Source organism: Nilaparvata lugens, chromosome 5 (genome assembly GCF_014356525.2).
Source record: "Nilaparvata lugens isolate BPH chromosome 5, ASM1435652v1, whole genome shotgun sequence".
Lineage (NCBI taxonomy): Eukaryota > Metazoa > Arthropoda > Insecta > Hemiptera > Delphacidae > Nilaparvata > Nilaparvata lugens.
The window spans coordinates 31,359,222-31,386,123 of NC_052508.1; the positions used below are offsets into that span (position 1 = coordinate 31,359,222).

At 34.3% G+C, this 26,902-nt stretch overlaps 1 protein-coding gene across 9 annotated transcripts; it reads left to right on the forward strand.

Moving 5' to 3' along the window:
• The first annotated feature begins 1,108 nt into the window (after positions 1 to 1,108).
• On the forward strand, positions 1,109 to 26,325 carry LOC111055693 (D-aspartate oxidase). Of its 9 annotated transcripts, none has more exons than XM_039428162.1 (7): positions 1,109 to 1,132; positions 5,949 to 6,145; positions 8,216 to 8,327; positions 11,130 to 11,275; positions 14,334 to 14,490; positions 15,447 to 15,716; positions 23,964 to 26,325. In XM_039428162.1, the coding sequence occupies exons 1-7, from the start codon at positions 1,124 to 1,126 to the stop codon at positions 24,078 to 24,080; spliced, it is 1,008 nt and encodes a 335-aa protein (XP_039284096.1). In that variant the 5' UTR covers positions 1,109 to 1,123; the 3' UTR covers positions 24,081 to 26,325. The 9 variants fall into 9 exon arrangements, 6 of the variants coding, with proteins under 6 accessions (XP_039284096.1, XP_039284097.1, XP_022198651.2 ...); XM_039428163.1 differs by having other exon boundaries at positions 23,968 to 26,325; XR_005571314.1 differs by lacking the exon at positions 1,109 to 1,132 and adding an exon at positions 1,755 to 4,338 and having other exon boundaries at positions 23,968 to 24,067.
• Positions 26,326 to 26,902: the final 577 nt, after the last annotated feature.

A 26,902-nucleotide genomic window follows, 5' to 3' on the forward strand; every position in this document is an offset into this window, starting at 1 on the left:
AAAATCTTTATTATCAATATTAAGAAATAACAATTTAGATGTAAACTGATTTTTTGTTAAAACATTTTGACATTAAGGAGGAGTGTTGGAATATAATAATTTATGTGAAACTATATTTTGTATTATTTCTATTGTAATGTCAAAATTATTTATGTGTTTGAACAACTATGGTGGCAGCACTGTCATGTTGATTAAAAACACAGTCGGTATGTAAAATCGTTTTCTTTGTGAGTTTCCCTTGTCAACTCTTTATTCTTCAAAAGTAAAACTAAAACTTTATCAGTTTCAAGGTACCATTTTATGGTTTCTCGCATATAACTCTAAAACTATGTACGTTATCTTACAGACGTAACTGTTAAATACAAAATTAACGCTTACATAATTTCCTTTTATCATTTGCCAATGAAATTTTAAGGTGGTGTCTGGGACATAATTTTTGACTTCGCAGCTTAATTTGGTCTAGTTAGTGGGTAAACATATAGCAAAATTGCGTATCTTTATCCCCTCTGTTGAAGGTGTGGAACCGCTGAGTTGACGCTTGTTGCAATATTGAAAATTCCACCCCCTACATGTATTGAAGCTGCCGCTGTAACAATAAAACGAAAATTTGGAATAGTGAAATAATATATCATTTTAAAGAGAATTTAATGCTCTACAAACCCAAGAAAAGCATTAATTTTTACAATGCATTGTTTATAAGCCCTGAAAGAGCAAAAAATGGATAAAAACCTGTTATTTGATAAGAGTCATAGTTTTTTAATTATATGCAAGAAACCATAAAATGGTATCTTTGAACCACCCTCATCCCCTTACCATAGAGGGTGCTTGGTGGTGGGGCATTTTGAGCATTCATTGCCTGGATGCGACTTCCATCTCGCGGAAAAATATTTAAATCTACCGGTATTTATATCCGATCCCTCTTATCGAAAATAAATATCAATGTTCAACATTGATAGCCGAAGCTTTGATCATTATCGAAGTTTTAAAATCGATAATCTTGTTGAATCTCAATATTTGAGTTGAATTATATCGACATAAAACAATACACTGCTTGCAACGTCAGTATCTACACTGATTCGTTGTCGGAAAGCTTCGATAAAGATAACTTATTTCTAAAAGCCTTATGATATCGGTGAGTACATTTTTTCACGCCTTTTTATCATATTTCAATTGGTATATCCATAATATGAATTGTTAAACTTGTTAGCCACCGCAAACCCTGGTTGACATTGTCTCTATTCAAAAAATATATAGCCTATCTTTTTGTTAAATTGAAGAAAATACTAACTTTTTTACCGTAATGAAAAATACTCTTTAAACATTGCAGAATAGGCTACAATATTTTTTTTCAACTGTATTGATTCCAAGCTATTTAAAATCTCAACTCCCCAAAATTGTGACATCACCCTTGTTTACCTGTAGGCAAGGTAGACTACGGTACTAAAGAGTGCTATGGTTTTCAATAAATTTAGGCTACGTTATGGTACCGTATTGTTTTAATTTAAATCCCATCGAATGTGGAGTTACTCAGCCTATTTCCTTTAAAATTAAAATAGAATCACATCTAAAATCAATATTGAAACAGGCTACCAAATTTGGAGTGCATTATAATGACAATATTGCTGGTGACACTTTGGTTGTGAGTTGTGACCAATAATCCTCTTTCAAAATTGCCGCGCAAAAACTCGTATCACAGCCACCTATTTTAGGTGGCTTTTAAATGACTTTCATTTTAAAGTTAGACAGTCCATTCCAAAATAAGAATAAGAACTGGGCCTAAACGTCATTCATTTTTTTCTCTAAAAGGTATTTTTGATTTCACATGAAATAATAAATTGTTATCTTATTTTGAAACGGTTTACAGAGCATGAGAGCAAGCTTATGCTAGCTGCCAGCCTGCCAGCTGATTCGCAATTTCTCAAATAAGCAAAGAAAAAGAAGTCCTTCCTTCTGAGTTCAGTGATTGTGCTGTTGTGTTAAATTTTAATTACGATTGAAGTATTTTCAAACTAAATTCTAATATTGAACTCATTTTATAGTTTTGGTTTAATCTTTATAGTCGATTATTCATGGATATCAGCTTCTAAGGTAATTGTGTTTGAAATCCAAGACCAGTGGTAATTCAACTTGGTCGCCATGCCGAATTTATTTATTGTTCGTTAGGTTAATACTTTTTAAAAAGCATCGTGACAATTGTGCTAAAACTTGCTTTGGTTTTTGTAAAGTATGAATTCCAATAAAGATACAAATCGTCGTGTATTAGCTATACAAGCTAAGAAAAAACGACACAAACCAGCAAAGTGGAAATCTAAGAATGAAGAACATACAAATTCTACCACACCTAAGGATAATGTAGGCCTAATGAATTCTAGCAAAGCGGATCCAAGCAACTCGTCTTCAAATGAAACTATTGAAGATAACGAGGACGAAGGTCCATACTCTTCGGAAGAAGAAGAACAAGAAGATTCTTCGGACTATTGCAAAGGAGGATATCATCCAGTGAAAATAGGCGATGTATTCCGGAGTAGATATCATGTAACAAGAAAGTTGGGTTGGGGCCATTTTTCTACAGTTTGGCTTTGTTGGGATCTGGTTGATAAGAGGTTTGTAGCCTTGAAAGTTGTAAAGAGTGCGCCTCATTTCACGGAAACAGCTTTAGATGAAATAAAGCTTCTTAAAATTGTTCGTGACAGTGATCCCAACGATAAAAAGAGGGAAAAAGTAGTCCAGTTACTGAATGATTTTAAAATTTCTGGTGTCAATGGAACACATGTATGTATGGTTTTTGAAGTGCTTGGACATACTTTGTTGAGACTTATTATTAAAAGTAATTATAGGGGCATTCCACCTTTTAATGTAAAAAGGATAATAAGGCAAGTTCTTGAAGGATTGGACTATTTGCATACAAAGTGTCGTATAATTCATACTGATATAAAGCCCGAAAATATCTTGCTGTGTGTCGGTGAAAGTTATATCAGAAAATTGGCATGTGAAGCTAGGGACCTTCATCTAACGGGAGGGAAGCTACCTGTTTCTCATGTGAGTACTGCTCCTAAGGAGTTCCAAGAACAAACACCAAACTCAAAAATGTCAAAGAATCGTAAAAAGAAGTTAAAGAAGAAAGCTAAACGACATACTGAACTCCTCAAACAACAAATGCAACACATTGAAGAATTGGAAGAACAAAAAATCTCGTCGACAGTTGAAATGAAAGATGACAACTTGTTTCCTGTCACACCAATCAAAGATAGCAGTCTCATTGAAATTGATGATGATGAAAATGCGTTGGACGCCTCAAAAAATGAAAATATGTATGAAAATGGTTGTGATGAGGTAATGGTAGTAAGTGAAGAAGGTGGTTCGGGAGAAAAAACCAAAAGTGTTGATTTGAACAGGTGTTCGCCGCTGCTTGACAGCCCTCTCAACATGGCTTCCAACGTAGCTTGTGCAGGGGAAAACGCAAGTGTAGCCAGAGAAGAAGATTCGCCTTTATTCTCACCTCAGAACTCTGAAAGGAAATATGATGAAAACGACTGCAACCCAGCATATTGGGCGTGTGATGTGGATGTGAAGATAGCTGATTTGGGCAACGCGTGTTATGTGAATAATCATTTCACGGATGATATTCAGACTCGTCAGTATAGATCATTGGAGGTGTTGATTGGAGCTGGATATGATACATCAGCTGACATCTGGAGCACTGCTTGTGTTGCTTTCGAATTGGCCACTGGTGATTATTTATTCGAACCGCACGCCGGAGAGCATTATACAAGAGATGAAGATCAATTGGCTCACATCATTGAACTTCTTGGTGATATTCCAGAAAGTGTTATTAACTCGGGCAAACATTCTAAACAGTTTTTCAACAAAAAAGGAGAATTGAAGCACATCAGAGGGCTAAAGCCGTGGGCGTTGGATGATGTTCTCATCGAGAAGTATCACTGGTTGCCGAAAGAGGCGGCAGAGTTTTCATCTTTTCTGCGTCCCATGTTGGAATTCGATTATCGTCGTAGAGCTACGGCGGCTGAATGCCTGAACCATCCCTGGCTGAAGTGTTGAAACTGATTTTTTCAAGCACTGCAGCATTTATTACGTTTAGTTATCTTTCAAAATTCCTTGTAAAAACTATCTTAGTTTTTTTTAATAGTTCATTGTGACATTTTTCGTTTTTCTACTTCCACTGTTTGAAATTGAGTTCTTAGCTGAATGACAAAACATAGTTCATAAAGCTTATGCAAATTTTTAACACAACATTTTAATCAGAATAAATTGTGACAAGTTAAATTTGACTCAAAAATATCACTTTTTGCTGAAGGAAATATCAATCATAAAATTGAGGTAAGTTTAAAGAAAACTATAAATTTACGTTTCTGTAGTCAGTATACAAATATAAGTAAAAAATAAGCTTAAGCAAATTTATCATCAGACGACATTTTTGTATTAACAGAAATTGTCTTACAGTTTTTGTAATACAGTAATGAATAATGATTATTATAAAAGGGTTTTTGAGCTTGAAGGGTAACTTTGTCAATTCTATCTTTCTCAATCCTTTATGCTTAGGCTATATATAAGTTTTAAAAGCTATTACTTCATACTATAGCCTACTTTATAATGCTTTAAGATTCATCAATTATAATTCTTGACCTAAAACTGTAGCCTAAATCTAGAGAAAAAGCTTGACAATTCCACATGGCCATTCCACTAAATTATGACAATCACTTTGTCAAATAAATAAACTAGTAATCCCCCTGGGTTAGAGTACTCGCTCAAGAACTGTTGTATTTAATCTTTGAAACCCACAACTTTTAATTATACAGAGTTGGTGAAAATTATAGGAACTGCTTAATTAATATTTCTCTTTCAAGAATAATATTGACAGGTTCCACTGGGATTCCTATTTGAAATGAAAAATTACTCGTGCATGAAGGTTTGTCTGTGTGATAGTACCCAAATGACATCAGCTGATGTTATAAATGAATTAATGGGAAAACTGTTGTAATTGCATGCAGTGAATTCTTCAGCTGGCTAAATGATAAATGAAATCACATTTTTTTTCTTATGCACTTTAAATTTTATTTCTATATCCTGAAAAAGGACGAAGGAGTTTAAGTCAAATTTTTTTGTCCAACAACCTTGACCTGTTAAAATGTTTGAAGAATACGTGTTCAAAATTTGAGCTGATTGATCAATTCTTTCTTAAGAACCTTAAAAAACAGACACATTACATGTTACATTTTAACAGTTTGTTAATAACTTTGGTATAAACGCAGTTTTATTATTTATTCTATCTGCATACTTTGAAATATTCATAATATTACCTATAATTATGATGTAGGCCTAAATTTGTCGTTATAAATACTTTGTTTTAACTTTGGGCTTTTTCTCAAAACGCCTTCAATAAATCCAAACTCATTTATGGCAGTCACATCAAAATAATCTATGTAAGAGCTTTATTATGATACACATTTCAAAATTGTGTAAGAAATATAAATACAGTTATAACTGGTTAGTCTCTAGACACTTGGTGGCTTGTAGGGAATCTAATCACTTGGCGGCCAAAGTATCTTATATTTAATTAATTATAAAAAATGAGTTGATGATGTAAAGTTTTTACTGTATGATGGAAAAAATGGATGCTATCTAAACTTGTTCTAAGTCATTGAAGTGCTATCGAAGCATGCATTTCAAGTGTCTAATAATTATAGGTTTTGTGCCTCTGCCACAGATATAATATTGTGGCGTCACATGTGTTAGCCTACATACGGTAGGCGGTGTAATCCGCAATATTATTTCTATAGTTTCTACATAGACAAATGTAGTAGGCACTTACTACATATATGTTGGTGCTTCTTCCCCATTGTTTATAACATAAACCTGTAAAAATTTAATAGTAGAGACTTGTAGACACTAGTAGACACATTTTAGTAGAGACTTGTGTTTTATTTCAGATGGGAATTTTTAAAGTTTGCGTTGTTGGAGCCGGAATAGTGGGGTTGACAACTGCGCTTGAAATTCAAAGTACGTTTCCATCAGCTGACGTGTGCCTGATTGCTGATCAATTCAACGAAGCGACGACAAGTGACGGAGCCGCGGGACTCTTTCGACCCGGCATCAGCTTCTGTGGGCCCGATCTTCAAATCACAAAGTTAGTTCACTCATTAATCTATTGCAACTGCTTACTTTGCTTTTGAAACGCTTAATTTTTTATTATTGATAATTATTAGCACAAGTGATCCCCTGGCGTGGAGAACTCGCTCAAGAACTGTTTTATTGTAATCTTTTAAAAAAGCTTACTTTGCTTTTGAAACGCTTAATTCTTTTATTTATGATAATTATTAGAACAAGTGATCCCCTGGCGTGGAGAACTCGCTCAAGAACTGTTTTATTGTAATCTTTGAAACCCGCAACTTCCAATCATACAGAGTTAGTGAACATTATGGAAACAGCTAGATATTTATTTAACAAGAATAATTTGTCGGTATATTTCTCTGGGGATCCTATTTAAAATGGAAAATTACTCTGTCGCTTCAACATTTTTGTCCCTCATATTAATCCAAATTCTTTTTTTCAAATGAGAAGCTTGTCATGTGATAAATGATTTTGATACACAGTACCAAGAGAAAGTTACTGTCGAAAACCGCACATTGATATCTCAAACCGTTTCAGTTTGTTGATGTAAAAGTTGTAAATTATGTTGTATACTAACCAGCTGAAATTATTTGTCAGCGCATGATGGACTGTCTGTGTGATAGCTCCGAAATAGCCTCAGCAGATGTTATGAATGAATGGGAAAACTGTAGCCTATTAATTGCATGCAATGAATAGGTACTCCAGCTGACTACATGATAAATTACTACAAATGTTTTTCTTATGCAATTTCAATGTTATTTGTTGTATCCTGGAAAAGGACGAAGGAGTCGGTAAATTTTGTTGCCCAACGAACTTGATCTGTAAAAAGGGTTGAAGGAAGATGTGTTCAAAATTTGAAGCTATTTGATCTAGTCTTTAAAAAGTTATTGTTGAACATAATCAAAGACGGACAACGACTTTAGCCTTGATTCAAAAGTAAGAACTCGCTAACACTCGTTCAATTATAAAATTCCAAGTGCATTTATAATCCATTATTACCGCTAAATTCGAAAGGCCATTAGAATCACTGTTACTAGACATAATCCAGGACCTCCTATAAACTACCGGACCTGAGCCTAGAAAAAAATGGCCGCCGTATGTGGTGGTCTTATAGAAATTCCTACTGAGAAAAAATCACTAATCAGCTGTTAGAAAGCTTCTCAGTATGTCGAAATCTCAGTTCCTCTAGTTCTCGTTTAAAATATCAATGCCGGCCACCACATACGGCGGCCATTTTTTTTATTTAGGCGCAGGTCCGGTATATAGCAAGTCCTGCATAATCACGTTTTCACTCGATTTATTCATGTTGAGTATTTTGTGATTTGTTTATTATTGGATAGTTTATGATACCGTTAATTGTTCAGTTTACCGAATTTTCCGGTCTTGTTTTCGCACCTCACAGATTGCGTGACCACATTGTGGTGAAAATGATATTCCGATTTCCAAGGAAGTGGTCAGTGCATATCTATTCTACTCATGAGAGAAAGAAGTGCAGCCCTGTAATTAATAGTGCTTTCCTTTTCCATATCCTTGATGGTTCGGTATACACATGTAACATTTGATTCTTTATTAATCATCATCTGCATTCATTAATACACAAGTCAAACCAATCTAGGAGCCACACTCCTCTAACAATATTAGAACCCAGCGCTATAGCCTTATGAATAGATGGAAGATATAGATATAATTAAAAATAGATTGAAGAATTATGTATTGAAACCTAGAACAAAGTTATTGGAGGAAGTCATAAAACTGGAAGGAAATTCAATGATTTCATCTTTCAAGTAGAAATCAAGGGTCTCATTCATCATTATTCAACAAATAGTTGTTGGATGATATTATGTTTAATATGTGTTATGGAAAGATGGAGTTCCATAACATCTAAAAAATTAATAAATGAATATTCCATGTGCTCATTTCATTCTAGGAAACAGTCCCATCTGACATGTTTACTTGTACAAGCTTCAACAATATAATTTGTGAGTTGAAATATGATTTTTATTAAATAACAAGCTAGATCTCAGAGATGTAGCCCACTTCTGTTTGTTAAAAGTATAAGATTTCTAACGTGGAAACACTTTCACAGGAAATGGATAAAAGATTCTTACACCTATTATAACGATCTTATATCAGATGAGTGTGGTATTAAGGAGATTGGAGGATACATATTCTCTTCAACCAGCAAATCAAATGTTCAGGTGAATTTATAATGCCTTTATTGCATGTAATATGTTAATTTTTAAATTTAGCTCCCAACTCTCTGAATAGTAACTATAATTCTAGCTACCTATTATGTTAAGGAAACCTCAATTTTGGCTTCCATCCCCTAATGCTATTATCAGTTACCCAAGCACGACAGTGAAGTATTATGTGTGTTCTAGCAGGAAACCCATGCTCCGCAAGGGTCTATTTTAAAAGAATGACAAACTGTAAACTTGACGTAATGAGATCTTGAAGAATTGAAAGTAGGACTATAACCATCCTCGGGTAATTAAGAATCTAAATGCAAAATTTCAAGTTAATCAGTCCAGTAGTTCAGACGTGATGATGCGTCAAACATAATTTTGCTATTCCTTACGTATATAAGCCAGTTCTTTATTATAGTATACATTATCCTCAATAAAAAAAGCTGTAGTACTTGGCTATTTCAGAAAATTCGCATTATAATCTACAAGAGACTTGTGTGGTGCATATGCACAGACTTGAGAGAAGGACAAGGTCTTCTAAGATGGGTGATGAAGGACAGAACTTTTTGTGTAGTTGAGAAGTTGTTAATGTGGTAATTATTCATATTGAATGAAAAAGTCTGATAAACCAATCTGTTTATCAGAGATTGACAATGGTGTAATAACCGAAACCGGTCTTTATAATTATCAATAAATCAGTGGTTTTTTGACAATTTCTCAGTCTTTTTCATTCAATACGAAGGAAAGAACTATAGTCAGCACACTTCAAGAAGAACCTGTTTTCCATTGTTTCAAATGACAGTCACAACTCTTCTCATGGTCAACTAACTATATTTCAGTTAGTCTGTTTCACCCCAGGAGGAAGACAGTTTCATATTACTTCTTAGTAAATTACTCTATATTACTTTATTAAATATATTAATCTTAGTACGAGGGCTATTCACAAAGTAACAAGCGTTTCCATCTGGTGCCGCTAGTCATGCCCCAAACACATACTTCCAAGTACAGACATGACTATCCTGTGGCTTTCCAGCAGTACCAGCGAAAGTGACGTCACCCTGTGCATTGTTGCAGCATTCAAGTTTAAAATGTGTGCTGCAATTGAAAATCCCGCGAGTTGTGAGGTCAGATCAGTACTACTGTTTTTGTTAGCTAGAAAGCTAAAGTCGACAGAAATTTATTGTCAATTGTGCGAAGTGTACGGAATCGACGTTATGAATGAAAGTTCGGTATAGATTTGGTGTATACAGATCAAAAATGGCCTCACCAGCGTTCATGGCAAGGAGAAAGGAGCAAGGAGTGGATGATCAAGCGTTGTCCAGATAAATTGGTTATAAAGTCGAAAATTTGTGAAAATCGCCGCTTTAAGTCCAGACCTTGCTCCAAGTGACTTTCACTTGTTGCCGAAAATGAAGGCTTGGTTAGCTGCAGAGCACTTTGGTGACGACGACGAGTTGCAGTACTGTATTTTAAATCACAGGCGGTGGAATTCTGGAACGAAGGAATTTCAAAGCTCGTCCACCGCTATGATAATTGCCTCAATCTGTTTGGTGACTATGTGAAAATATAGTATTTTTCTGCTCTTTCAAATTTATATAACGCAATTATGGTCACATTAAAGATTTTTTATTTATTTCAAATCATTTGTTACTTTCTGAATAGCCCTCGTATAATAAATTTTCAATTTGAAATTTATTTAGTCAAATTGAAAACAATACAATGTAGACTATGAATCATAAAAATAATAGACAAGCAAGAAATACATAATAAGATTCCAAAAACACATAAACTCTCAAATTAAAAATAACTTGTTTTCTATCTGACAAAGCCAACAAAACCTAGTTTTGTGCGCTGGCATACGTACATAGTACTAAAATGATAGAGTTAGTAAGGAAAATTGTAAAACACTTTTATGTTCAAAAAAATATAAATGTTGCGAGAGAAAAAGAAGAAGGGAAGAGAAAGAAGGATGTAAGGAGTAAGAAAGAAAAGAAAAATTGAAAAGTGTATTCAGGTACAAAAGTTTTCAATTACTATAAGATATTATTGAATTCACCCTGCAATTTTATCCAATCATCTATTACTTGCAAAGTTGACATTGAGATCCTGTTTTTGAGAAAATTTTCCGGTATACAATTGATTAATTTATGGCATATATTATCAAATTGCCTCCTACACACAGTTTCGTGGTACAGGAAAAATGGTAGGCGAACGAAAACTACTTTTTTACATGAGCTGTGAACAGATTTCTATTTTTATTTAGGTACACAATTGAATTCTTTACAATTTTATATCACTTTCTTTGAAGAAAGATGCTTAACTAATCAGAGAACAACTGTGATGTGAAAAATTTTCTCAATAACTTGTTTTGTAATAATCAGTTACTGAGATACTATAATGTACAGTTACTGTAAAAATGTAAGATTACTTAGTCTATGGTATAATGCTGTACTCGTACAACATGGTATAATGTATGCTATAATACATTACATGGTATATTTTACATGGTAATTCATATTACATGGCTGTATACATGGTATAATGTTGTACGAGTACAGCTAATTAACCTTACATTTCAAGGTTAGATCTGTGATTATACGTTTTAAGTATAAACACACTAACTGCAAACTTAAATTAAGTTATACTTGAATAATATAAGCAACATCTCGAACACTTGAAAACTGTAATACCAATGACATGAAATACCTTCCATGTTGAAAAAATTAAATCTGCCTGAAACTATTAAAGATATTTGTGCGTATAATGGCAGTGAACATGCCTGATGACTGATGAGAGATGATGTGCTTTTTGTAGAACCATTTGTTGGAAGATGTGGTGCCCATCTACCGTCCTGCTACCAATGGGGAGCTCAAGTTGTGCCCGGGCCAATGGCAGTACGGCTCTTACTTCACCACTCTCCTTGTCGAATGTCGACGCTTTCTGCCCTGGGCGCTCAACAGGTTTCCTATCTCACATCAACCTACTTACTGTTTCCATGTATCTGATATAATCAATTTTCATCTACCAACAACCAATTAGATTCATCTATCAAAACTACCTAGTATTCGTATCTACTTAGAATTAGACTGTAATGTCAGATCACTGACTATTATGTTATGACTTTATAGTTGATAGATTGAAAGCTCAGAGCAAAAATATATTGTAGCTGCTTCGCTATGATGTTCTACTACAAACAAAAAATAATATAATTAATTTTGTTTTCTTTTTCTGAGGATGATGCCTGTATAATCTCGAGGCTTGTGCATGGGTAATGAGACTACAGTTTTCAGGAGGGTTTCGAACCACCGGGATGCGATTTTTAAACTCATAAATGGTATTCAGAGGAGTTCTGCTGTTCAAGTGATCACCCTTAAGGTGCATTTTTGTTTATGCGTAAATTTCCGCAGTCGACAACGGCAAGCATTGTTGACATTCATATTGTCCAAATTTCAAGTGTGCTAAAACAGCTGATCAAATAACTTTTCATTATTTGTCTTTATTATTAAAGAATTAGAAATTTCCAATAATATCAACATATTGCCATTTAAAAGTACAAAAACGTATAATCTCAACCTGCCCCATTAAAACATAATTGAACATAATCTTTCAGGTTATGTAGACAAATTGAAATCTACCCAATCTGAGATTTTCTCTCTGTCGTGGTCGACGATGGCATTTAAGCACACAGGAAAACCCAGCTTTATAAAGAGAGAAGCAGTAGTTTGTAGATCAACTTATCGGTATCTTATTACGTAACCAAATCGGTAACCGATTTCATGGTTTCAATTCCTCACAAGAAACAATTACTCATGGAATTCTCTACAATAGGATTTCGGTGAAGTGTTGCACAAAAATATAATCCCTAGGTTGTAAGACTGCTTAATGAATGAATGATAGATTTATTTATATGCCAAAATTAAAATACAAGATAGAACTTAAAAAAAGTACCACCCCAAACACTCCACTAGTGCCGTATATAAATTATTTACTTACTTCATATTACTTGTTGTCGAAGACTGGGTCTTCCAGATAGCCAGTGTCACAAACAATGGCCCATATGAATAAAACCAGATCAAATGCTCATGAGCAAGAGCATGGAGCATAAGGTTTTGCTCATAAGCAAAAGGTAGAAGCAGAAGCATTTGCTCATTTTTATATGAATAAGCTTTACCTTATACTCTTACCTTATGCTCCTGAACTCTGGAGCAAATGCTCACGTATTTTAAAGATTTCTCATCAGCTGATTCGCTTTTGAAGCCTTACTTTTTTTATAGTTTACGGAAGCGCTAAATATGCAAGTAGGGAGCACCTCTTGTGTTTGCGTCGTCTGCTCTGTTTTTTTTTATGAGTAGAGTTTTAGGTTAGTTGAGTTTAGAATTTTGAAATAATAGCGTGAAAAAATGTCATCTCTATAATAATCTTCAGCATATTCTTATAATATCAATAGCCTTCTTATAATCGTCTACACTCTCATCTTCTTAAATGCCTATTTCCTATTTTGTGATGGCTATCTTTATATAACAGGTAGCTATCGTTTGTATCTATTCTTTTGTAGGTGATATATATGGTGATATATATCATGGTTGAATCTAAAAATAGTTTTATAGTTCTCAACTATTAGTTGTGATTGTATCTGGTATAGTTTCCTCTTCCTCATACGAATTAGTTGAGCCATTTTACTATGAGCAAAAGGTGATAAGCTGCTCTAGACTAGACTCACCTTTTTTGAAGCATTTGCTTCAAAAGTTGAGCAAATGCTCTAGTTTATTCATACAATTTTGAGTATAAGATTTACTTTTGAGCAAATGCTCAAACTATTTTTTTTTATGAGCATGAGGAAGAGGTTTTGCTCACGTTTATTCATAGAAAATGAAGCAAATGCTCCATATTTTAGAAGTATAAGCAAATGCTCAACTTTATTCATATGGCCCAATGTTTGTGCATATGTAACTGCTTGCGTTCAGTGAAATATAGCACATTTTTACTCTCCTTGCCCTATTACCATAGGTAAGGAAAGTATTGCTTTCCGAAAAAAAATTAAGGTACCCCAATTTGTAAATTTCTATAAGTTTCGAGGTTCCCTGAGTCCAAAAAAGTGGTTTTTGGGTATTGGTCTGTGTGTGTGTGTGTGTGTGTGTATGAGTGTATGTGCGTCTGTGTACACGATATCTCATCTCCCAATTAACGGAATGACTTGAAATTTGGAACTTAAGGTCCTTCCCCTATAAGGATCTGACTCGAACAATTTCGATCAAATGCAATTCAAGATGGCGGCTAAAATGGCGAAAATGTTGTTAAAAACAGGGTTTTTCGCAATTTTCTCGAAAATGGCTCCAATGTTTTTGATCAAATTCATACCCAAAATAGTCATTGATAAGCGCTATCAACTGCCACAAGTCCCATATCTGTAAAAATTTCAGGAGCTCCGCCCCATCTATGCGAAGTTTGATTTTAGATTCCCAATTATCAGGCTTTAGATAGAACAAAATTAGATTAGAACAAAAAATTCCAAGTGGAAAAGATTGAGCATGAAAATCTATTAAATTAATGTTCAGTAACATTTTCACCTAAAATTGAAAATAAGCTCGAAATTCGAGAAAATTTTATTATTTCAATTACAAACTTTTGGCAACTGTTGATTCTATTAAATCATTCACTATGAAGAGATAGCAAACTTCGTGTGTCTCCAGCCTTATTGTCCTGTCACCAGCTGGATTGGATCTTTGAATAGTAGACTTGAGATGCGCGGTAACATTAGCGTCAGGTGATAAATTTTCATAACGGCAAGGAAAGTTGTGTGAGTGCGCCACACCAGATTTTTCAGTTTATAAAATGTATAAGATGAGTATGCTAATTAATTCGTAAATCAATATTCCAGATTATTTAAAAAAAAATTCTTGTAATTCTATTATGATTGTTTTATTCTATAGTAGCCCTTAATGTATGTAAGACGTAAATGTATGTATTAATGTCTCATCTATGTATGATTATAAAAACTCATATAATTATGATTACAAGGTTCAAGAACAATGGCGGTCGAGTTGTAAAGAAGTTAATTCAAAGCTTTGACGAAATACCTGGCGACTTTGATGTGATCATGAACTGCACAGGATTTGGTGCCAAATACTTATGTAAAGATATAAAAATGGTTCCGATACGCGGGCAGGTAATAAAGGTGAGTATCGAATTATTTTGCTACACTTTTGCTTTCCTCAATGATTGAAGAACATTCTAATCTGCCTAATTATTGATATGACTGGGGCTACAATTTCAATTCCCATAGGCCTAATATGAGGATTGATGCTATTCAAGCATTCTCAATTCCAAACCTATTTGAATGATGTAAGTATGCTAAAATTATTACAAACTTCATATCACTATACTAAAAAAATGTATAAATATTTTTTCAATATTCCATGTTATTAAAAATACCAGCCAACGAAGATTCCTCATTAACTAATCAAATTTGAAACGGGAACTTCATCATTGTTGTAGTTGTGGCGGCCATTGTTTTACAACTTTTGCCGACAGATAGCGCTGTCGGCGGAGAACTGTGATTACAAGCCAGCCCAGCTGTTTACGTTTTAGATTATGTTGCAACACACGTTACAACACGTTTTTAAAAATTATTTTATTTTCAGTTTTTATAAAAATGTAGGTGGAGTAAAATGTTGTGTATATCACGAGTGAAAAATGTTTTTTCTCCCTCAAAACAATTGTTGCCCTCGACTACGCCTCGGGCTTCAAACTTTTCCCTCAGGGAGAAAAACAGCACTTTTCACTCTAGATTTATACAAATAACTATTTCTTTTCGAATAAAATATAAATTGATCATTATCAACAAGAATGTACAATATTATTATCATATGGGATAATATTGATGATATCTGCTATAGAAAGCTATAGATAACTCAGAGAATCGGCAACACTGTTGTCCTATCTTTTCCACTGACTTTATAACGTGGACCTCACTATAAGAATAAGAATCATAAGCAATTCAGAATTACTTTACCATCTCTCTTCTACCCAATTCCTCAACCACAATTCATGGAAATCAATGTAACTATAAATTACGAATCATAACTATTAAAACAAGCTGCTGTTTATTAGAAAAAATATTTTCTTGTTCAGGTGAAAGCTCCTTGGCTACAAACCTTCTACTACGGTGATTATGACACTTACATCATACCAGGATTTGAGGGGAATGTGACGCTCGGCGGTTGCCGGAATTTCGACAGCTATGACGTGTCGTTGAGTAGATACGACAGAGCAGCCATCATGGAGCGTTGCTGTTCGCTTGTGCCGGAGCTGAGTGCGGCTCCCGTCGTCCGAGAATGGGTCGGGCTGCGACCGCATCGAGACCCTGTACGCGTTCACTTTGAGAAACTCGCAAACAAAAAGGTGATAAATAGAATAATAAATTTTTATTGTCATTAAGCAACATTGGCAATAGACGAAGTCAAAACTAATACTAGACATCATACAAGTCAGAAGGATATAAGTTAATGCAATATTGAAAGTATGTACAACAGTATACATTCAGGGTGGGTAAAAAGTCCAAGAACGGCTTAATATCTCATACACAAAGGTAATTTGACGGTGGGTGTCATTGGGGATTCTACTAAAATTTAAAATATTTTTTTACTATGACTTCAAAAATCTGGTCCGACATCTTGGATCCGCCATTTTGAATGCAACTTTATTTTTTTAAATAGGAAGGTGGTCATGCAGTACATGATTTCGATACGAAATTTCAAGAAAAATTGAATGGCGAAAACCGCATATCGATATCTCAAATCGTTACGAAGATATTCACATTATTAATCAATACCACTTATTTATTTCATTTCTGATTTGCATGGTATTGATTTATAATGAGAATATCTTCCAAACGGGTTGAGTTATCCCATTGCAATTTTCGCCATTCATTTTTTCTTGAAATTCCGTAACGAAATCACGTATCACATGACCAACGTTAGTAGACAGAAGGTTGATCACTCACAGGTGTAAGATTCGAAGTGGTGGGGGGAATGCCAGCGTGACGTCACGTGTAGTAAAATCCCTAATCCCTTACCCACCTTGAAATCAATGTTTTTCTGAAATACTAAGCCGTTCTCAAACGTTTTTCTTTCCAATCTCACCCACTGTCAAATTACCTTTGTGTATAAGATATCAAGCCCTTCTCGGACTTTTCATCAACTCTGTATATAAACTCAAACATAACTACATCCAAAGTAAACCTAGAATAAGAAGAATTCAAATATTCATCACTATACAAACACAGTTCTAAACAAGGCCCAGTCAATATGGTTAAAGCAAGATAGAAAAGCTTTAAGCAATAAAGGAATCAAATATCAATAAGCATATTGGAATCCAAGAACTCTTGTAATAGAATACATTGGTGTTTTCACTAACCAGTTGATAAGTTTCATTTTAAATCTATCTGTAGACTCATTTATTAAGCTTAGAGGTACCTTATTGTACAGTTTCAGTCCTATAATATTGTAGCTATTCAAGCCTTTGGAATGGTATATTCAGCCTATTCTTACTTCTTGTTGCATAAGAATGTATGGTATGTATTGGAATTTTGTCTACCTTTGTTTTTACATGTATTAGAACAGTGTATACATAAAGATTTATGATTGTTAAGATCCTCAACTCAAGAAACAAAGGCAACTGCAATGTTCAGTACAATTACGAGCATCTGCTAATATCCTGATGGATTTTTTCTGAAGTAAAAGCACACTGCTAAACATGGCTACAGTTACCCCAAAACAACACGCCAAATAAAAGAATACTTTGAAAAATGCAAAATAAGCTGACCTTACATAGCTATCAGGTACATAATTTTTTAATTGCTTCATGAATTAAATAACCCTAGACAATTTACTATCTACATACTCAATATGTGGCTTCCATATTAATTTTTCGTTAATATATATATATATATATATATATATATATATATATATATATATATATCCCACTATCGTTTGGGCATCCATACATTGTCGATTTACATTCCTTAATAAAATCTTTCAAGAGAATCAAAATCGCCTAGTTGAGTCACTAGCCATCTCAGACATGTCACATTTAATCATAATATCAATCACGTGACAATTTCTCATTTGACAAAAGCGGTACATGCGTTTGAAAAAAAGTGCCGGACGTCCAAATGTTATCAAAATGAAATTTAATATACATGTTGAGCTTTCAAGTATTGCCACCACGTAGCGCTAGTCCGATTTGTGCTCCCCCCGACGTATACTGTTTGGCGTATACTTTCGTTCATTTCACCGATCATTCGGTGTCCTTTACGTTACGGAAACATGGCAACAACGCAGGTCAACGCCTTCGAATTCATAAGCTTGATTGGAGAATGAAGACTATAAACGGAAACTCACCCGTGTGAGCCGTGTTTCCAAAGCGGATTTCAGTATCTTCTTGTATCCGCGGACACACGGCGTAGATACAGAGGTAGAGTAAACTCTATTTCCATAATACAAGGGAGATAGGAATGTTATAATTTTAAACCATACTTTGAGTGCTTTATTCTTTAAAGAATCTGCTCTAGTTGTAGTGCACATTGTGTGAAACATTTCGGAAAAATATTCTTTGTAGAATTCTCCATACTGCTATTACTCAGCAAGAACCATGGAAACATTTTTCCGTAAAAACTGTGCTTGAGCAAGATTCATTCGTGATCGATTGTGACATAGGATTTTATAATCTAATTGTCCATTCCAATGAAAAAAGGAAGGAAGAAAGAAGGGAAGAGGAGAACATGATAAGAAGGAAGCAGGAATCAGAAGAAGAGGCATAAGGAGGAGAGGAGAAGAAGGGGTAAGAGGATGAAAGGAGAGGAAACTGATGAATAAAAGTTAATAAGTAAGAGAAGAAGGGAACCAAGAATCAGAAAAAGAAGTATATTAAGAAGGAAAGGAGAAGAAACGGAAGCGAAACAAAATGAAAATGAGAAATCCTCATACAGCTATTACTCATGATGAATGTTTTCATTAGAAATGTTTTCGTGAAAATTGTTCCAGGAGAAGATTCATGTGTGGTCGATTTCAATAAAATAAATACGTTATCATCATTTGTTTAACGTAATTGTCATCGGAAATGAATTGATTAGTATTGGTTTCAGTTAGCATTGCCTCAATAACACCCACCATCCATCTAGCTCACTCTCCTTTGAATACTTGTAGTTCTGTGAACAGTGGAACTCGCGCAGTTATAAACCACAGCCTCCTCTAATACTGTCCATGGGAGTAAATTCTGTCCTGTCCTGTCCTGTCAGCGAGATATCGGTGTGAAAACGGACAATGGCTGTTTGGGTTGGTGTATCGACAATGCTAAGCATCTATTGTAAACAAATACTATCATCAAAAGCTAATTTCCTACAAGACATACTGGTGACTGTTCAGCCCGAGTTGAAAGCAGAGAGAGGTGAAATTTGCTAAGCTACATTGAGCTATTTATTGCATGAGTCATTGCTTGCAATAATTAATAATCCACTCGACAGCTGATTCAATCATGAATAATATTCTTTAGTCTGATTTTTATTTTACAGTAATATTAGACCATGGAGGAAATTCTTTTCCCTTTTATCCATGCAAAATTTCAAAAAAACCCGATATATACTTCAGCTCGCAATTCAAACAGGAAAAAATCTGCCAAATAACATAAATACATGAAGAGAAATGCGAAATCGTCGACTTGAATCTTGGACCTCACTTTCTATAAGATTACCGGTCATTATGATCCCCTGGGTTGGAGAACTCGCTCGGTATTGTAATCTTTGAAACCCCCAACTTTCAATTATACAGAGTTGATGAAAATTATTGAAACAGCTAAATATTTCTCTTATAAAAATAATTTGACAGAAGCTTTCATTGGGGATACTATTTTAATAGAAAAATACTCTCACTTCAACATCTTTGAACCTCATACGAATCAAAATTCATTTTTTATATGAGAAAGTGGCCATGTGATAGATACATGATTTTGATACAAAGTTCCAAGAGAAAATTATTATCCAGCTGAAATCATGTGTCAGCGTATGAAGGAATGTCTGTGTGATAGCTAACAAATTAGCCTCAGCTGATGCTATGAATGCATAAATGGAAAAACTGTAGTAATTGCATGCAATGAATTCAGCTGACTAAATGATAAATCAGAAAAAAACGTCTTATGCACTTTCAAAGTTCTTTTTATATCCTGAAAAAGAACAAAGGAGTGAGTCAATTTCGTTGTCCAACGAACTTGACCTGTAAAAAGGTTCGAAGAATAAGTGTTCAAAATTTGAAGCTGATTGATCAATTCTTTCTGAAGTTATTGTAGAACATACTAACTGTGAAACAGACGGACAACGATTTTGGCCTTCACTGAGTCGAAAGTAAGAACTCATTAACGCTCGTTCAATTATAATGTAGATGATAATGTGATTCATTATACTAGTAGTTCTGTGAACAGTAGACCTCGCGCTCAGTAAGTTACATTGACCTGTTGTTATGTTTTCTCAAAAATTCATAAATAATTCACAACTTGAAATGTCTAGAAAAAAATCCTGAATAAACATAGTTTAGTAACCGGAACCGGTCTTTCTAAGTATCAATAAATCTGTGGTTTTTGACAATTTCTTAGTCTTTTCCATTTAATATAAATAATTACCACAATATCAACTTCTCAACTACACAAAAAGTGAAAAATAAACATAGAGCTTTCTGTCCTATCTTACCGTGACGTGTCATCCCGGAATGTGAGTGTGAGCGCTGTTATCAGGTCTGGCTGCCGTTGATCAACACATCAGAGAACATTCTGTGTTGTCGTGTTGGCGAAAAATCAGTGTGTTGAAATTGACAAAATAAACTGGAACATATGCTATAATAATATCAACTACCATAATGCTGATTTCCTTCAAACCTCATTTCTCACTTTTCATGATTTTAGAAATCAATTTTCTTCAATAATATTTGTTGCAATTTTGATCATCAGATTAAAAAAGAGAAATGTAAAAAAATGACCCAAAAACACCCATCAAAAGCATTTTAATTATTACTTAGAAGTCAGAATGGTGATTTGATAATGATTGAAAAACATAAAACAATTTCATCCTGTAACAACGTAAATATGAGTAGCTTGAACTTATTAGGAATGCCCATTCTTAAAAAAGGATATGAATAATAATTGATATCAACGACTAAGTAATCATTCATAGCACGGTTCGAATAGGAAACATAATCTTCCATATACCATGGTTTAAAGTATTCAAATAATCCAACATCACTTGTACTAATGTGCTGTGGAAGAAACATGAACAAAATTCAACTTCAGTGGACAGTATGATGTGAACTCGGTTTTTGAAAACTAGCAAGGTCCGCATTTCTCGTCCACTCAGTAACTTCACAAAACATGATTCTAAAACCCAGACTGTTATTGCACAAAGGCTACGGTTGTGTTCGAGCAGCTCAAAAAACTGGCAACACCGCCGGATGCCGAAAACGCTGCAATGTGAAAATTTCAAGCACTGTATATTCAACCGGGCTTCAGATTGTCGTCAAAGTGTATGAAAGTATACGCCGGACGCACCTTTGTCTTCATAATGAAAGAAGCTGGAATTGCCGGCGGGGTTCTTCCCCATGGAAGAATCATGGGGAATTCTTTCCCCATGGAAGAATCAGTGATAGGACAGGTTTTACAGCGGGGGCGTTTGCAAGGTAGGGTACCAGGTGGAGTTGGGATTTCATCAGAGGTGAGTGATTTGTTTTTACTGAGAATTTTCTTGAGGTTGGGCGGTTGCTTATAAATGAGGGTGGGTGGTTGCTGGAAAAGGTGTTTGGTAGAGGGATTGGAGGAGACGACATGGAACATATCTTTAAGGACAGGTTTGAGGTTTTCAATTCCAGGGAAGTAGGTGGTACAGAGCTTTGGAGTTTGTGGGATTTAGGAATTTTTTGTGGTTGGATTAGTGCCAGTTTTGGAGGAGATTTGTTTCTGTAATAACCTTTCAGGATAGTTACATTTCAGGAGGGATTGGTGGAGTTTTTTGAGGTACTGGTCAAGATGGTGGGGATCACTGCAAATTTTTTGGCCTCAGATTGAGAGGGAACATGGGAGGGATCTTTTGATGTGGAAGGGATGGCAACTCTCAAAGTGTAGGAACTGTTGAGTGTGGGTAGATTTGGTGAAAGTATTAGTGGATAAGGTATTGGAGTTGGAAAGGATTACATTGACATCTAGGAAGTTGATGGAGGATTCAGAAATATTCCAGGTGAAGGAGACAGAGTAGTTGGAGTTGAGTTGATTGAGGATGTGGGAGAGGGTATCAAGAGGGCATCATGTTCATGAGGCCATATGAGGAATATGTCGTCAATGAAACGGAGCCATATCAGGGGGGATAGGGTTTGTTTGGAAAGGAAATCTTGTTCAAGGAGGCCCATGAATAGGTTTGCATAGGATGGTGCCATCCTGGTGCCCATCGCTGTACCCTGGGTTTGAAGATAATATTCATCTTCAAACCTGAAGGCATTGCTTGTGAGCACCAGTTTGGCAAGGTTTACTAGGAAGGAGTTTGAAGGGGTGGAGGGTGTGGGTCGTGAGGAAAGGAAATGCTCAAGGGATTTTAAGCCTTCAGAATGGGGGATGGAAGTGTAGAGGGAGGCTACATCAATGGTAACAAGAAGGAGTTGTTGGTCAGTTGGAAGGGTTGTGTTTCTTAGGATATCTATGAAGTGGAAGGAGTCTCTGATATGAGAGGGTAAGGAGGCAACAATGGGTTGGAGGTGGAAATCAACAAGGGCAGAGATTCGTTCAGTTGGGCTATTTATGCTTGAAACAATGGGACGACTTTCTTTTGGATTTGTGGAGTAGGGTAGTAACCGCCCCCTAAATACCCCATAATGTCCCCTGAATCTGTACCCTTTTTCTCTCCATCTGTCTGCACCACGTAATCTGTGGTCTCTGCTGCTACAATTGAGGCTCCGTGCGTACTCTGTGGTCACACAACCGTTGGATTCAAAACTGCAGTCTTCTCGGTTGAGAAAGGAGACACAGTTTCCGAAAATTTCCCCCATTTCTAATGAAAGTTTTTAAGTGTTTTCAATCTATTTATATCGTGTCTCCTGTTTTAAATTATATTACAAACTTTAAAGTGTCTTCTGTTATGTGCTATATATATATATAGTAAGCACTGAGTAAGCATGGAGACTCAATTGTAGCAGCAGAGACCACAGATTACGCGGTGCTGACGGATGGAGAGAAAAAGGATACAGATTTAGGGGACATTATGGGGTATTTAGGGGGAGGTTACAAACGGGATATTTAAGATTTGAATGAGTTATGAATAAGGAAAAGTGTAGCTTATGAATTGATAGAATTATAATTAAATAAATTTCACAGCTATCAAATATATATTAAATGTTCAATAAAAATGAAAAATAAATTTCATTCAAGTTCAATTCTACAATTCCTTTCTCCAATTTTAGTCTAATTCTTTTTTGATTTCTAATTTTAAATCTCCTCTTTTCTATCAATTCATAAGCTACACCTTTCCTTATTCATAACTCACTCAAATCTTAAATATTTATCCCGTTTGTAACCGCCCCCTAAATACCCCATAATGTCCCCTGAATCTGTAACCTTTTTCTCTCCATCCGTTTGCACCGCATAATCTATGGTTTCTGCTGCTACAATTGAGTCTCCGTGCGTACTAATTTTAATTTATATTATATATATATAGTGCGTACTCTGTGGTCAAACGACCGTTGGATTCAAAACTGCAGTCTGCTTGGTTGAGAAAGGAGACTCAGTCTCCGAAAATTTCCCCATTTCTAATGTAAGTTTTTTAAGTGTTATATATATATATATATATATTATATATATATATATATATATATATATATATATATAAATTAAAACAGGAGACACAAGACATAAATAGATTGAAAACACTTGAAAAACTTACATTAGAAATGGGGAAATTTTCGGAGACTGAGTCTCCTTCCTCAACCGAGCAGACTCTTGTTGTACAACTTGAATATAGTGAGATTCACGCTACAAAAGCACTGAAATGATATGATGACATAGTTGTCAACTTTTATATTTCCATACCCTTCTATAGATATGATTCAAGTCATCCCTATAATTATATAATATTGATTTTTGTTAATAATGATTAATTATATTTTTTCGCCCAGAAAATATATTTTCCACGATTTAATAATGAATTTTCATAATTGAGATTGAATTTTTTGATACAGTAGTTTACTATGTTTTTTCATTTGAAAAAACCAGTGCGTTGCTAGAAAATGATAGATATCCGCTAATGACTGACAAGAATACCAACTAATGTTAATTATATGCTGACTTTTATAACGTGAATCTTACTATAGGTCTCTCGATAATTTTAAGTTTGAGTAATGTTTTGTCAATCAACAACCCAATATAATTCAAATTTGTGTTTTTATATTCTTTATCTATTTCTTTAATTCATATATATTCTTGCAATGCCTTTTTGAATGAGTATTATTAAACCCCTTATTGTTTGTGGACATATTCTACTTAGAAACAATTCTTCGATTCCATATTGAATATTTATATAAACTTGATTTGAATTAGTTTTTCAGTTGGCCATTCTGTTTCTTGCAGATAGTTCACAACTATGGTCACGGAGGCTATGGAGTAACCTCAGCACCAGGAACAGCAAAGCATGCAGTTTCAATTCTGCTGAAGGCTCTTTCAAGCAGCGCAAACTCCAAATTATGAATTCCTCCCATTCTTGATTCAAAACAAATATATTTATATAAAAAATGTTATTGTATTGATAAATAATATAGTTTGCATTGCATATATTGTGGTATCTTCCAAACAAAAGCTAGTTCAGACTCAAGAAAACCAAAGATTATTGGAAGTCTACTCGTATACGAGTATGTTTTTCTCACCAGAATTGGGTTTTCAAATTGCAGCTAGCTTTGATGAGATCGTGAAGGCTTCTATACCTTCAAAATAGTACTTAGCACCTTATATCATATAAAATTGAAACCTTAACAATATGAATCCTCTCGTAGATAGGTAACTTAGAAATAAAAATTCATTGTGATTGATATATCTTATTATAAAAATGTTATTCTTAAAAATTGGATGATGACTAATAATTAGTTTCATTAAATGAGAAGAGGTCGTCCCAGCAGTAAATCCCGTTTTTAATCACACAGATTAGATGAGCGCAGTGCCTTTAGCTCTCCCATTGGCTCAAAGCCAGTACCTTGAGCAGAAATGCGCTTCAATATCACTATTGAACCAACCTCAAACTACTTTAGATCAATTCATCTCTCATTAACACACCTATCACTATTCAGACAAGACTAAGGCTTATGTAGGTGTCATCCTCAGCAATCTTACAAGCAAAATGTACTGAACATCTTTGTCAGTAATCAATGCTGGTTCTTTCTGAACTTTATTCATTAAATAATATAATAGGATTCACATTTTTACATAACCTGATGTTAACTACATTATGATATTATATAGAATTTGGAGATTTTTACCATAATATTATGAAAACAAAATTTATAATTTTCTAGAAGAAGAGTAGAGTTGTTTATACTGTATTATGAATGAAACTGTGAAATGAGTAGCCTACATAACGTTTTTATTTGAAGACACCAATATTTATAGTATTGTATTTGTATGATATCCTCATGATATTAGAGATTAAGAAGTGTATATTCAGCAATGTTTAGTATAGGTAGATCAATGGCAAAAAATTATTCGTATTGAACATCTAATACACATCCTTTTTGTTTCAATACACTGCACGTATTTTGACATGATGCATTACTCCAATGAATAATAGAAGTTTAGTATTGTTATTATTGAAAAAACTAACTTAGAACAGTTGACTCTATTTCCTTGATAATTTTGATTTTGAAGTTCTAGAAACTCCAAATAAATTCAATAACTATTGTTAATCTTCCACAATCTACTAGTGCATCTTCAAAGATTTAATCAATCTATTTATTGTAGAAATTTATATACTCATTTAATTCCCCTTATCTGAATTACTGATGTTAGTTATTCACAATTCGTGATTTACGATTGATTGTTCACTAATAATAGTCATGAAATTGTGAGAGATATTTACGAAAATTCTCGTTAAACTTGATTTTTTTATAAAATTGGAAAGCTTCGAGTCTAAAATAAATAGTCCCCGATGGGTCAAATGTTTTTTCATCTACTATCGAACATTCGTGGCTCAAGCTAATGGTATGCTATCATTTTACTTATACTTCATAATGTCAACAAACTATTCTCTTTGCCAAGAAAATGCTGAATTCATCGCAATCTTCGCCAAACCTTTTACTTTAACTCTACAGTCTGCTGAAACCTTAATTCTAGCAACGTTCTTGGTATGTTTATCTCGAGTCACTGACCTTATAAAAGAGCCTATTCATTTATTTATTCAAAAAATCACTTCAATTTTACATTAATTCATATTTGCCTTTTTTCATTGTTCTTTAAATAGTGTGATAAAGATGGATAATGTTATGAATTAGTGGCCTTGAGGCATATACAATATAATAATGTAGGTTGTAATAATTTCAAAATGAAGAATTTTCTATCTAATAACATTCAACTGGATCATGTATAATACTCAGAATTGTTTTAAATAATCTATTTTTGTGCTCACAAGAATGCTTATAGTATAGTGCATAGTGTACAGATGATGTAAATATATTATTTTCTTGGAATTACATCACTCTTATGGTTAGTTTTGTGTGTTTAAAGTAGTTCATGTCTTTTTCATCTTTTTGGATTGTTCGTTAATTTGCATTCAGATGTTTCTTATCACAGTATATAAAAAGTACGAGGGCAGGCTGATAAGTAATGCCCACATCCTCTTAGAAGACTAACTAAATTAAATTATAGATATGTGGTAAATAAAAATAATTGTAAAAACACTTGATTCACATGGGCTACTTTTTAAGTTAATAAAAACAATATAAAAATCTTCAAGTACCCTTTATTTAAAAAAAAAATCTGGTGTGGTGCACTCACACAACTTTCTTTGCTGTTATGAAAATTGATCAACTGACAATAGTGTTCTCGCGCATCTCAAGTCTACTTATAAACTAAGATCTGAGCCAGCTGGTGACAGGACAATAACGCTGGAGACATACAAGATCTGCTATCTCTTCATAGTGAATGATTTAATAGAATCAACAGTTTGCAATATATTGAATAATCACATTTTCTCAAATTTCAAGCTTATTTTCAATTTTAGGTGAAAATGTTACTGAACATCAATTGTGGAGATTCTCATGCTCAATCTTTTCCACTCAAAATTTTCTGTTTAAATTGTATCCGAAGCCTGATAATTGGGAATCTAAAATCAAACTTTGCATGGATGGAGTGGAGCTCCTGAAATTTTTACAGATATGGGACTTGTGGCAGTTGATAGAGCTTATCAATGACTATTTTAGGTATAAATTTGATCAAAATTGTTTTGGAGAAAATCGCGAAAACCCCTGTTTTTGACTACATTTTCGCCATATTGCCGCCATCTTGAATCGCATTTGATCAAAATT

Coding starts and splice junctions, on each gene's coding strand:
- LOC111055693 (XM_039428162.1), top strand. Junction 6,146..8,215: donor CCCGATCTTCAAATCACAAA/GTTAGTTCACTC, acceptor ACACTTTCACAG/GAAATGGATAAAAGATTCTT. Junction 14,491..15,446: donor TACGCGGGCAGGTAATAAAG/GTGAGTATCGAA, acceptor TTTCTTGTTCAG/GTGAAAGCTCCTTGGCTACA.